This window comes from Periplaneta americana, chromosome 14 (assembly GCF_040183065.1).
Source record: "Periplaneta americana isolate PAMFEO1 chromosome 14, P.americana_PAMFEO1_priV1, whole genome shotgun sequence".
In the NCBI taxonomy this organism is placed as follows: domain Eukaryota; kingdom Metazoa; phylum Arthropoda; class Insecta; order Blattodea; family Blattidae; genus Periplaneta; species Periplaneta americana.
In genome coordinates this window covers 107859320-107873626 of record NC_091130.1, presented here as the reverse complement: position 1 = coordinate 107873626, position 14307 = coordinate 107859320, and the positions used below count along the sequence as shown (strand labels likewise).

General features: G+C 35.5%; 1 protein-coding gene across 4 annotated transcripts in view; it reads left to right on the top strand.

Annotated features, from left to right (window-relative positions):
- Window positions 1-14307, top strand: part of Zmynd8 (Zinc finger MYND-type containing 8) — a 160546-nt gene that overhangs the window by 137580 nt on the left and 8659 nt on the right. For all 4 annotated transcript variants that reach the window (XM_069845882.1, XM_069845879.1, XM_069845880.1 and 1 more), the window contains 3 exons: window positions 840-4529; window positions 7821-7974; window positions 12298-12494. In XM_069845882.1, the coding sequence (XP_069701983.1) occupies window positions 840-4529; window positions 7821-7974; window positions 12298-12494 (4041 nt within the window). The remainder of the gene's footprint in view (window positions 1-839; window positions 4530-7820; window positions 7975-12297; window positions 12495-14307) is intronic.

The following is a 14307-nucleotide window of genomic DNA, read 5'->3' as shown; positions in this document are numbered from 1 at the left end:
ATATTTTCGCAAAATGTGTATTTTTAAGATTGTTACATTCCTTTGTTGTAATAGAAGTCGCAGTAATTGGTGTAAGATATTCGTCAATCACGTAGTAGTAATACTGGGTGTTCATTTCAAAGTGTGTCATGACGTCACTATTGTGAGTCAGAGATTTGAAGCGAGTTTCATCTTTTATGTCAGAGAAGTTGCCTATTAATCAAGGCGTTCAATCTGAACTTGAGAACGTGTACAGTATAACTTGAATGTCGTAGCAACAGATGGCAGTCTGTACGGTCTGTGTGCTACCATAACCTCTTTCGAACTGTGTTTTGCGCGGGCAAGTCGTCGCAGGGTATTTGTTATCATCGATTGCGTATGGCAACATTCCACAATACAAATCAAATGCTCCGTGTTCATGTTGACCGTCGAAGTTAATGTCAACAAATACGTAAGTAATCGTCTTAACCCTCTCCCCATATCCCGACAGTAAGAAAAAAATTCACCTCAGTACATGTTTCCAAACAGTTCACATTCCTGCCACTACCCGGCATTACCGTACGTATCGGTAAGAACTCTTCAGAATGAACGCCGTACTGGCTAGGCAACTTCTCTGGCATATAGGTAATACACCTCTGTGGAAGAGTAGGAAGATTGAATTCTCTAGGCTCATCGGCTAGCCACATGACGACATACAGCGAGCCATGACACATTTTGAACTGAACACCCAGTATATAGACATAATATGATAAAGTGAGATTTTAATTTGTGATTTACCATTTTTCATATTCATTATAGGTTATTCTCAAAAATAATATGTGAGTCACTCAGGCTGAAATGACTGAAATTTTTTGTTTTAGGAGAGAAATAAATCACAGACATCTGAAGCAGATGAATTAAACATGGCATTGGAAAATGAAAAATTCACAGACAAAAACAGAAATGAAAAACGAAAAACTTGGGAGAGAGATGGATATCCTGAAACCTCAGAAGATGAAAAGAAAGGAAATCAATCTCGAAAAAGAACAGCCAGTGGAAGTAGAGTGTCTCGGCAAAGTAGCTCTAGTGAAGATAGTCAGGAAAGTGATGGGGTTAATGTCCAAGATAGGGGAAATAGTGCAAGTGTTGAGGCAAGTGCAAAGAGTGCATCTCTTATTGAATGGTCTAGATTTGAAGAGAGTGCTGCAAAACTGTCTGTGAGTGTGGAAGTTAGTGGAAGTGACGAAGATAAACATAGTGTTGCATCAGATGATAGGAAATTAAAGGATGGGGATGATAGCAGAGAGAATGTGCTTCCATCTGATGATGCGAAGTTAACAGACGATGAGGATATGGATAAGGATGAAAGTAATGAAATAGAAAGAAAGGCAAGAGTTGCTGCTTCTGAAGTAGTGAAAAAGGTGTTATCAGGACCGAGCATAGCTGACAAGCTACAGGAGAAGCTGCTGAGGCTAGGAATGTCTAATGAGGAATCTTCTGTGGAAGAAACATCTTCTGAAAATAATAGGAGAGAACAGAATGTTTCCAACGAGAAAGAAGAGGCTAGTGAAGGCTCAAAAAATTCTGAAGACTGCGAAACTGAAAATTTAACTGGTTGTGCCAAAGAACAGGGAAAAACAGAAGATTTGCACTTAGAAACATCTTGTGAACGGACTAAAAATCTGTTAAATGGTGGAAGTGACTTGTCTGATATAGAGAATGATAGGGAATTAGAAAGAGATCGGTCACAGTCACCTGTTGTTAATAAAACGCCACTCAAATCAGAACGTAAATGTTATGGAAAACAGTATTCTCCTAAAGTAGTTCTTCATAATATAGTTTTATCATCAGATGAAAAGTCACGTAATAAAGCAACAGGTGCAAGAAAGGAGTCCGATAGTGAACAGACTTTTTCATCTAATAAAGACGATCGTCCATTATCTCCTGCACAGCTCAAAGAGGAACAAGAAACTTTATCTAATGATCAGCACATTAATGAATCTGCATCAAATTTAGATAATTCAAATACTTCACCGTTGGACAGTTCACTTAAAAACAGATCAAGTGATGCTGTTAATCATAAGACTGACTTATTACATGATTCAAGCACTGAAAGTGGCATTTCCAACGAAAGTAACAGTATTAACTCGAAAAGTGGGTCCAAGGTGACTGAGAATGACGAACAAGTGGAAATGGTAGAAAATAGTGGATTAAAGAATGTATTGAATGATAACACAAGTGAAAGTGGAGATGGTGATATTGAAATGGATTCGTCGAAACGTACACCAGAACATGGTTACAGTAGAATTAGCACTGAGAACAGCGTTGCTCATACATCTGAGACCTGCGAAGTTGATGTGCTTGTATCAAGTGAACAAAAGAAAGCATCTTTGAAGGAAGAGGAAAACCGAGAAAATGTTGATAGTTGTGTAGTATCTGAGCCTCTTCAAGAAAGTACAAAAGAGTCAGAGAATGCACAAAGATCCGAGAAAGAATCAGATTCAGAATTAGCTATGGAATCGGAAGCTCACAATAAAGAAGTCACTGCTAATGAATCACCACCTGACACAGGCACTGTAAATGAAACTGAAATCAAGAGTGATGATTCTGAGAGTAATTTGGAGCCACAGACACCAAATCCTGTAGAAAATAACTCTGATGAAACTACTGGTGTTGCAGAGACTCCATCTGATGAAACAACTGGTATTGCAGAGACTCCATCTGATGAAACAACTGGTATTGCAGAGACTCCATCTGATGAAACTACTGGTGTTGCAGAGACTCCATCTAGTGATAAAGAAGAGGTAGTAAAAAGTAACATTTCTGAAACTGATAAAGTGGAAGAACAACAAACACAACAGCAAAATTCACAGAGTGAAGAAATTCCACTTGCAGATGATCATAAGGATGAAGGTGAAAGTGTTGGTGGCAGTGGAGATAATAAAAGTGAATCTGATGTAGTTAATAAGGAGAATGATAATAAAGATGAATCTGTTGTAGTTAATAAGGAGAATGATAATAAAGATGAATCTGATGTAGTTAATAAGGAGAATGAACAGAGTGCCACTTGTACTGATACATCTAAAGAAGTAGGAGAAAATATGACAAATGATTTAAATATTACTCAGGCACGGTTAGGAAATGATGTAACTATCACCCCTGCTAATGTGATCAGTTCATCAACAGAAAAAGAAGATAGAGAGAAGGCTGAAGCTAGTTCATCTGCCAAAGAGTTGGAAATTAATAGCATTGCAGACAAAAAAATTAAGGAAGAACCCATAGACCCCGACGAATTAGTTACTGAATCATCATCAGTATCATCTTCAGCAGTTTCTAGTACACAGAGTTCAACTAAATCATCTCCTGAGCCTAAAAAGAGTATTTCGTCAGAAAACAGAGATGTTGGTGCTGATAAAGTAATAGGTAGTGATGACAAGAAGTTTGGTAAAGTCAAGTCACTTACTAGTAAGAAATTAAATTTGTCTTTGTTGGATGACAAAGAAAGATTAGCAAGTAATGATAGTCCTGCCTCTGTGTCGGAAAAGGATGGCATTTTTCCTTCATTATTTCTTGATCCTAGTATAACAATAACGGTAATCAATGAAAAGCAGAGTGATCATGTGGATATACAGACTTCAAGTAAGAGTAAGGTTAGTGGCAGTGATATAAATGTTAATGAACTAAGAGCTAGTGTTAATCTTTCGAAAGATATAAGCTTGACAGTGGTTGGTGCTAATTATAGTGGTACATCTAAAGATGCAGGTCCTGGTCCTGTGACGCCATTGGATATGGAATGTGACCACGAGAGTGACCATGATGATTCAAATAATTCAACAAATACTACCTCCAGTACATTGATTCCCTTAGCCGTCCAGAATGCCTTGTCAGGACAAAATAATACAAGTAAACAAAAGAAACAGAGACCTTCAAATAGTAATGAATCTCTTCAAGCAAGATCTAGGGCTAGAAAATCATTTCCAAATAGGCCCATTTTGCCTAATGTAAAAATGAAAACTCATCCTGAACTTGTTAATGGAGTTGGTACATATGGTAGCAAATCATCTTTATTAAGACGTAATTCAGTTGGTACAAATTCGAATAGTTCAGATTCTAGACGTAGTTCATATGGGACTTCACCACATGATATGATCATCTCAGCACAGCAATCTGGAGACAATGTTGGAGAGAATGCTGGCAGTAGTGATAATAACAATAATAATCCTGGTAGTGCTATGGTTGTGTTACCCCCCATGTTAGGAAATCCACCTACTTCCACTACAAATCATATCCAGGCCCTCAGAACTGTAAATGGCAATATTGGAGCCCCATCTCATTTAGTGAATGGTGGACCAGACATAATATCTACACGAATGATGCAAGTACCTCATGGTCAGCCGCATCCAGGAGGAAATAGTGCCAGAATCTCACCTGCAGGCCAGGGGCCTGGTACTTCTCGCATGCCTCCCCAGCTGCAGCCCCGACCACAGGGTCCTCTTCTTGCGCAGCATCCTCCATCAGTGGTATCTGAGGCAGGACCTGTCTCTGCCGAACTTAATAGACATGCAAGCAAGGTACATTCATTAGTAACAGTAATGCAGTTGTTTTTCATTTTTATGTTTGAATTTAGATTGATTTTGTTTTATGTTTGAGTTTAGATTGATTTTGTCTTCCTCTGCTCTGATTCAAGGGTTACTATTTATTGATACAAATTTTGTGAATCTAGGTTTGTTTCTCGACAGGGAAGTGGAGATTAATCTACCTTTCCTATTAGGCTAGCTACTCTACATGTTCCTGTTCTTGTGTTTATCATATGTTGTCATACTGCGTGTGTATGTTGACTGACAGAAAATAGACTTACGACGAGGTTGAAGCTAGTGTTGTGAATATACATTAGATTTATGCGCACTAAAAGCTAAGAATGCCACCAGAGTGGATGTGGTGTTCATTGGGAGTGGGTTTCTAGGCCTGATTCACAAGTCTCCGAAATCTAACAGTAGGTAAATGGGTTATATGGACTGCAACATGCATCTTGTAAAGTGGACACTGATGCGTAAATCATGGTTAAGACTATTACGTCAAGTACATTCACTATTATTTCTTGTGGTGTCATAAAGCAGTTCAGAAGAAATTTTGATAGCTGCTGTAGTATTTAGAGCAGTTCATGACTGACTCAATTATAAATGAATTACGAAATTTGTCTGACAGCAGATCAGTGACAGTGTGAGAAGACATCTGAATTGATGGAATATATTTATATAAACTTTGTGGAAAATTAAATATGTTAAAAAAAAATCACCATTTAATGAGGTAACTGCTAGGTCAATTATCATTTTGAACAATATATGTAAGAATATTACATATGTTAGGGTTGCCATACATCCGGATTTTCCCAGACATGTCCTCTTTTTTAGGGTTAAATTTTTCGTCCGGGCAGGTCCGGATTTTGGCTAATTGTCCAGGTTTTTAGGTTAAGTTTAAAATACGACGTTACTAGTGAAGGATAATGCCTCAAACATTTGTAACAGTGTGTTTGTTGTAACTGGAACCTTCTAATCGTTACAGTTAAGTAACACTTTAGTCCACCCCACTTTAAATGCTCTCGTAAATTTCTCTTTCTGTACTCTTTGACCGCAATATTATCAATATTTTATTTTTGTAATGTTTGGAAGCTTGCGTCTTGTGTTTAAAACTGTTGCCACTAGGTGGCAATGCTACATGTCATGTTCCGATTACTATTGCTTGCTGGCTGCCGACTTCCATAACGGTATTTTGTTGTGCTGCGCATGCTTGTAGTTTGTACGAGAAGAATTGCCAAAAAGAAAGTGTACATTTTCTGCCGAGTTACAGAAGAAGTATCCTCGTTTTCGAAGAGGTAGAGCTGATTTCGAGAGCGAATGCATGGTATGTAAAGCCGGTACATTTGTTTCAGTGATGAATAAATGAGGACTTGATTTGAAAGCGCATCTGGATTGTGAAAAACACAAAAGAGCAGTTCGAGGAGAAAGTTCTTCTACAAAATGAACTGACTTTTTTTGTAAAACCTGGCAGAAAATTGTAAGATGAAGTAACCACAGCAGAGGAAACTTTCGTTTTCCACACTGGTAAACACCACAGTAGTTACAATGTGATGGCATGCACATCTGGCCTACTGAATACGACGTGCCCAGATTCGGATATTGCGAAGAAGTTTATTGTGGAAAAATGAAGACAGAGGCAATTATAAACTCTGTTTTGGCACCTGATTCTTTGGGAAATGTTTTAAAAACCAGTGAAGGAAATGAAATACTTTATTGCAGAGTTTCCACTAATGGAAGTAAACATGGTTCGATAAAGCTCTTTCCAATAGTTATCCAGTATTTCGATTGGAAGAATGGTGGTTTGCAGTCCAAAATATTGAATTGAAAAGTCAACCCAATGAGACTGCAGGTACAATATCTTCATATATAACAATATAGGATACCAAAGTATTGAAATTGTATTATTTTTATTGTTTTTTGTGATTTATAATTAGACTCATTGTTATAAAGATTAAATTATAACCAATTCACTTGTTTATATTATTATTTTGTTATTTAAGGTTAAGAAAATTACTACTAGCAATATTTCTCAGCTTCATACTAGTCTACATACTATACATATATCAATATTGTACATGATCTATGATAGCGATCTGTTTGGAAGTAGGTGTCGATAAAGTGTCCTTTTTTTTTGCTTATCAAAATATGGCAACTCTAACATATGTTATGTGCTCATAATAGTTACAGAAAGTCGATTTTTGGGTAGTAGGGCTTCAGGAGATTGAGGTTACATTAGAGCAGCCTGTTCTTTCTCCTCTACCTCCTTGTTTTGCACCAAAATTATTTAAACATTTAGGACTTAGATTGGTCCATAGTGTGCTCTATCTGTAGAGATTAAATTGGCAGTTCTGAATCAAGTGCAAATCTATATTTGTTGCTGGTTTAAGCCTCTTAAAATTCCCAAAGAATAATTTACAGAATATATTCACGTGACTCCATGCAGATCAGAACATTGGAGTTTATTGCATGAAGAACCCTTCTACTGTCCATCCAAGGGGTTATGTCACAGAGTTGTCGATACGAGAACTTACATGACAGTTATTTACTTAACCGGGCCCTTTTATTTAAATGATTTTAAAAAGTTGTACATATAATATTACATAGACTTCCAATTTCGTACTGAAAATATTTTCAGGAAAGGGCTTTACAGCGAAGGCACTAGTCTTTAAAGCAAAAAGGGTGTAGGAAACGGGAATGCAACATAACCACTCAGACAGACATTATTTGCAACATGTCTAAAGTCTAAAACCAACAACATCGATGAGTGCTTTAAAAATATTTTGCTCAAGTAACTGAAACGTTTTTCAGTTATTATCAATTACTAGAGACTTTATTATACAATAGACCATATATCGGACTACAAAAGTCAAGATTAGTACCGAAATAAAACAGTTGATGTAATGTCCTGAAACCTGATACGTTTTATCGATATAAATAGCTTATTCTTTAGAAGGATTCAGTAAAATTTACTGATATAATAGATATATTTAATATATCGTTTATAGATTAATTTGTTATTGAGCTCTAAAAACAGTGAATAATAATGATAAGTAGCGATATAACATGTTTTCTTAAGATTAATATCAGAAATTATGGTAATTGTCAAAATATTTGAAGTCTTAAATGGAAGCAGTATGAAAGTTAAGAATAAGTACTATAAACGTCTCATCTTAAAATCTAGATCATTGTTGATATGTTCTAATCATAGATTACTTCGAATGTGTAAAAGTATTATTGATAATTTATGTGCTAAGAAATTGCAAACATTATTTGTGTATAATACAGTTGAGTGACTTCCTGAGATCAACAATAGAGGAAATACTTCGGGATCTGTCCAACATGGGCAACCCTGAGGCTACCATTAAAAGTTTACAATTGGAATTGGAGAAGCTACAGTGGCGTCATAATCAAGAGATGGCAGAAATGAAGCACAATACAGGTTCGTAAGGCTTTCCTTTCATACATATTTTGTAGAGCTGATTCACAGACACTTTTTAGCCAGGTCATCATAATTTACATTTGACCCTTTTAGCTTGGACCCTCATGCATCAGAATATCTACAAATCAGACATTTCCTGTTAGCATCATGTTACCATCTGGCATTTTAACTTGAGCTTAATTGTAAAGAAGCAAAAGCAGGTAATATTTTGTGGGAGAGGGAATTGTTGTCAGAGTTTTTGTAACAGTTGTACATCTTATTATTTGAAATTTGTTTATAGTAGCAGTGCTGGTAAGGATTCATCACCTTCAAACACTGGACAGCAATAACAGTGAAGAGAGTTTCTAGTATTGCTAACATGTGTTTGAAATTAAAATTTTCTAATGATAAAATCAAACTCTGGCTAAGTTCTTATATTAATGGTTCCATTTTAGTTTCTCCCCGAAGATTAGAAAGAGATGCTAAATGATTCATAATAAAAATAATCAATTCACAATATGTTCTTGTCCATATCAATAACTGAACTTAAACATATCATTCTATTCATTCTATTATTATAAACCTATGCCAGAAGTGCCAAGTATTACCAATTTTCCCCACTATTACGATTGAAGAAGCTATAGTGGCATCACAAGCGCGCGCACACACATGCACGCGCATGCACACACACACACACTTTTTCCAAAAAGATAATGTGTCAACTCTCTTTGCTTCTATGCACACCATCTACAAACTAAGCAGATCAAATTGTCCTGTTTATTACATTGCTGGTCCTGATATGGTAGCTGTAGCAACCATTGCTGGCATGAAGTGCTTGCAAAAAAAAAATAATAATAATTCATTTCTGTTTTTCGTCTCTTTTTTTATATAGCCGTTCAGAGCAAGAGTGGTGTAAATAAAAAATGAGTAATGAGGGTTAAAGTAAACATTCTGTAAAATACAGCGCAAAGTAGCAATTAATATTAATTTTATTTAAACTATTAGTAGTCAGTGAATAGCAGGAAGGCCATATTATTGCTACTTTGCACTGTATTTTACAGAATTTTTACTTTAAACCTCATTACCCAATTTTGACTTACACCACTTTTGCTCTGAACGGCTCATATGTATTTGTGACTGTGATTTAGTGTATTTGAATCCTGCGTGGTCTTCTAAAACGAAGTATGTCAGTTCCTAAATTAAATCCACTAGCAAGAAGACAGCAGTGTTGCAATTATATTGAGATGGTTATACAAAAGAATGGCCATGTTTAATTACTTCATGTGTTAGAGAAAACCATATGTTCTGCAGTTGTGCTCGTGTAATTTTTCTGTGGCTCATTGTGGTCTAGATGTCTGTTCAAATAAGCATAAAACATTTATGACCAAGTGAAATCAGGAAACAGGCTGTTTCATAATTCTTTGTTAATAATGATGAAATGATGGTCACAAATTGCCGAATTGTTGTTACATCATTTCTTTTGGAGCACAATAGGCTATTCCATTAGTTGTATCTGAGCATGCAGTATTTTTATTTAGAGCAATGTTCCCTGATTCTAAAGTAGCATATGAACTTGGTTGTGCAAGAACAAAATCCTCTGCACTAGTTAAATAGGTAGCAAGTGGTACAAAAAAAGAAAGAGTTTAACTTTTGCAAGAAATGCCATTTCCTTTGACTACTGATAGCAGTACTGGTGCATATTCAATAAGCTTTATCCTCTAGTTGTAGCTTATTTTAAATCCCAGCAAGATTAAAATATTAACCATTTTTTCATCATGCAGGAGAAGGAATTTTTTTTGTTACTGATAATGCATTGTTTTCCCTGGGCGTACCTCAGCAAAAACTACATATGTTTTTCTTCTAACATTGCCTGTATGATGATTGGTACAATACAATAGAAGGTATTGCCATATTTGTGAAGAAAAAGAATTCGTTTATTAATATTCTGTATGTTTATGTCATCTTATACACATTCCAGCTCAAAAGCATCTTTCCAGTTGTCAGTAAATGTAGATAACTTTTTGTTTCTGTTACTGTATTTTACTATTTTTTTAAAAGTTGTAAAATACAAAATTCTTTTAAAGCATATCAAAATATGTGACATGGAGTCGCAAAAAATGTTGAAGTATGTTAGCTCCCATTAGCACTCTCTTCTTGAATCAATTAATGAAGTTTTTGAGCAGTGGACAGCTTTAACACTTGTGTTTTGTAATGAGCCCAAAAAGAAAAACGAGAGCAATTTGAAACTGTGAAGACTTTTAAAAGATCCACACACAAAATGTTATTGTTATTTCCTCTGGAATACACTTTCTGTTTTTAATACTGTAAATTTGTTTCTGCAACTAGATGCTTTACCTATACAGTGAAACCTCAATCCTTTGTCTTGTAGAAAAATTGAGAACAAAAACAATGATTAAAATGGGAAAATGATAATACCAGGAAACCATAAAAAATTTACTGTATTTGTACATATGATAGATACCACAGCATTAGGATGCATTCCACTATTCCTTATAAAATTTTGGAGATAAATACCCACATAATTGATGCATATAATTTTTAACAATTTTATTATCTTAAATAATATACAATCGTAATGGGCATGTCTCGTAATGTTTTATTGTTATTTGTACTTGGTTGGCAACTCTGATCTATGCAGAAAAAAATAATGAAAACATGAAGTTTCCACGTTTAAGAAATAAGTAATTATGTAGATTTATCCACTAATATGATTCAAACAATTTATGAGAAATAAAATGTTCACACAATCTGCAAACTTCAAGATCATCACACAATTGTCACCAAATACACATGTCTGCTCTGTAAGAAATGATGATTTACGAATGTGTCTATCTTAGGAAAGAGTGCAAGATTTTGTGCTTCAGAATAAAGCTTAGAAAGACATTCCTGTGGATGTCTAGCAAGGGTTTTTATTCCCATGTATTACAATAAAGGCATATGATCAGGGTTTTTTTTTTTCAAGATAGTTATTATTTGAAGAAAGAAGCACTTTTCAATTAAAATATTGTATACTTTTTATGAGGTTTATCAGAGACAAAAAATTAATAATTTATCCTAAGTTGCAAACAAATTTCTCTGAATGAAATTTTGAGTAAGTACATTCTACACTGCCTTATCTAACCTGCCACTCACTTGTACTACTACTACTACTACTACTACTACTACTACTACTACTACTACTACTACTACTACAAGGTCAGTGCATCTGGCCGTGAAACCAGGTGGCCCGGGTTCGAATCCCGGTCGGGGCAAGTTACCTGGTTGAGGTTTTTTCCGGTGTTTTCCCTCAACCCAATACGAGCAAATGCTGGGTAACTTTCGGTGCTGGACCCCGGACTCATTTCACCGGCATTATCACCTTCATTTCATCCAGACGCTAAATAACCTTCATGTTGATACAGCGTCGTAAAATAACCCAATAAAATAAAATACTACTACTACTACCACCACCACCAACACTACCACCACCACCACCACCACCACCACCACCACCACCACCACCACTACCACTACCATCTCTCTTTCCCCTCACTGCAAACTATGACATTATGCAGGGACAGACATATAATACGAGGTGTTAGGTCACACAGAGAGGATCATTTTTTTTTGTAAACAGCTGCTCAAATTGCATGCCCTTCTGTACCTCATTTCAGTTTTGACACTTTTGCAGCATTGATCGTCCAACTCTTTTGAACATAGCAGGGTTGTGTTGTTTTCATTGGATGATAAGATGGACTAAAAGTGCACTACACAGGACAACAAACCTACATATGTACTGCATTGGGACAGGCTGATGAGATGGACTGAAGGCGCACTACACTAGAACGAAGTTACATACGAGACTGACTGAAGGTGCAATACAGTAGAACAACAAACCTCTGTTCATACTGCAGTGTGACGGGGATGATAAGGTGGATTGAAGGTGCACTACAGTTGAACAGCAGACTACATACTTACTGCAGTGTGACAGGGATAATACAGATTAAAGGCTCAGGTGCACACTTATGCAACATTTGTGATGCGGAATGCACTTCTAAAAAGGACGCATAACTCATGAAAGATATGTCATCTATTAAAAAAACTGTCCTCTTTGTGTGACCTATCACTCCTCAAAATTTGCCGGTGAGGTCCTGTTACACATTGTATATTAACCCTTTGGCGCCAAAATTTAAATACCTCTATAGTACATAGCTGACAAGGATTTAAATGCTGCAATATCTCATTTGCTTGCATGTGCCTATTAAAGTCAACTTTCAACGATGCAGTTACTGTTGACTGAAGTTGATATTAGGGTATAGCTATAACAGTTTTTTTATTGCTTAGATTTAATGATGATGGAGATGAGAGCCAGCATGGAAAGTGAAAGACAACGAGCAGTAGCAGAGACCATAAGGCAATGTGAAATGGACAAACAAAGGGCTGTAGAAGAAACAAAGAAGAAACAATGGTGCACAAACTGTGGCAAGGAAGCTTTGTTCTATTGCTGCTGGAACACGTCGTACTGTGATTATCCATGCCAGGTATGACATGAAATGTTAATCAAATACAATATATTATGTACAGCTTCTTTTACACATTTCTTTACTACTGTGTTTTTAACATCCCCCCCCCCCTCTTAGGCCCGGAAAAATTCCTGTACTTTCCAGGTTAATTTATTTTGGATATACATTTTTTATTTTTTCGGTCTTTACACTTACATGATCGTGCTTTAAACCTTGGGAGATATGAAGCTTCATTTATATCTTACAGTATAAATAAATTTTGCTTGAAATTGGGTTTGCCATATAAGAACACAAAAACAAAGTACATGTCCATTGTTAAGATGTGGTTAACTTTGAAATTCGTGAAAATTCGAAGCTGCCCTTGCATGTCTCCAACAATCTTGTGTCCTTTAATGACACTGTTACTGCCTTGGAAACAGTGAAACTTTTTGTAACACATCATGATGTAACTGAACTCAAACATTTTTAACAAGAGCCAGAACAGGTCTCATTGTTACACATGTACCTACACCGATTTCACATTTCTGATAATCCTACTTGTCTGTGGTGTAATAATCATGATGAAGATCTGGAACACATTCTTCTATACTGTCCATCCATAAATCATAAAAGAAGTAAATTAAAACCATCAGTACCAGTTGCAGAAGACACAGCTCTGCAGTATATATTGACTACACCCCACCTCTGGCTACTAGCAACAGGCATCTATAATGAATACCGATCAAAATACCCCCCCCCCCCCATTACTTATGAGAAACAAAAACTGAATAGACTACAATGGACTTTGTTGTCAGCAAACAGCTGGATACATTAAGAAGATTGATTGATGATGTAACTGAACAGATTATTGAACAATTATCACAATTTCAAGGCATGGTTTTTTCCTTAGGAGCAAGTAGTCCAAAATAACTGAATTTTTTGTAAAAAATTATTGTACAATTTTAAGCAATGAAACTGAAACAACAATGTACAGTTCACTACGAAAACCTAATATAGCATAGAGGTGCAAATGCAAATCAAACGTGTAAAAAAACAAGATGGATAAAGAAAACTACCAAAATGAAATAAATACGAAAAATATCAAATAAAACAGGAGATGAGTGTGGTTCACAGATGGAATAAGGTTGGAATGTAAATGTGTTCTGATTATTGATTTCAGTGTATGTAATTTTGGGGTAAATAATATAAAATTTAAATAATTAATGAATGAGCTACAACAATAAATAAATCTATAAATATAGGATAGTGTTAAACAATAATATCTAATTGTTACTAACCTCATAGTAGTATAGCTACTGCTGTTCACAGCAATTTCAAAACTTACAGTAAAACATTCAGTAGGAAAAAATAATGAAGATAATTTGAAAACCCAGTGAAGCTACTCATCAGTAACTCAATTTACTCATACTGAAGAGGAAGCAATTGTAATTGAATTATATGTGATGGCTTATCAATCAGAGATTTTGTATGAGCATTTTGATAGTTGACCAACTCTATCAACATATGGTTTGTATCACGCATATCTGATGATCTAATCTGCATTTTCCTGTCTAATAATTTAGTAGAAAATTCTTTAAGTCATAAATGATGTGTACTCAGTTTTAAACATAGTTTTTCTGCTCTTGGAAGAATTGATGAAAAATTGACAGTCATAAAGCACAACTTAAAAGTGTTTTTAAAAATATTTAAATGACTATAAAAGTAAGTTTTAAAAATAGCAGTTAACTAATATTTTTGATAAATTAATTTAACCTATCTTTTACTATGTTGTATTTATTGGAAGGAATAAAATGTCACTATCATTTCCTGGCAAAGATTTGTCCATGCCGTC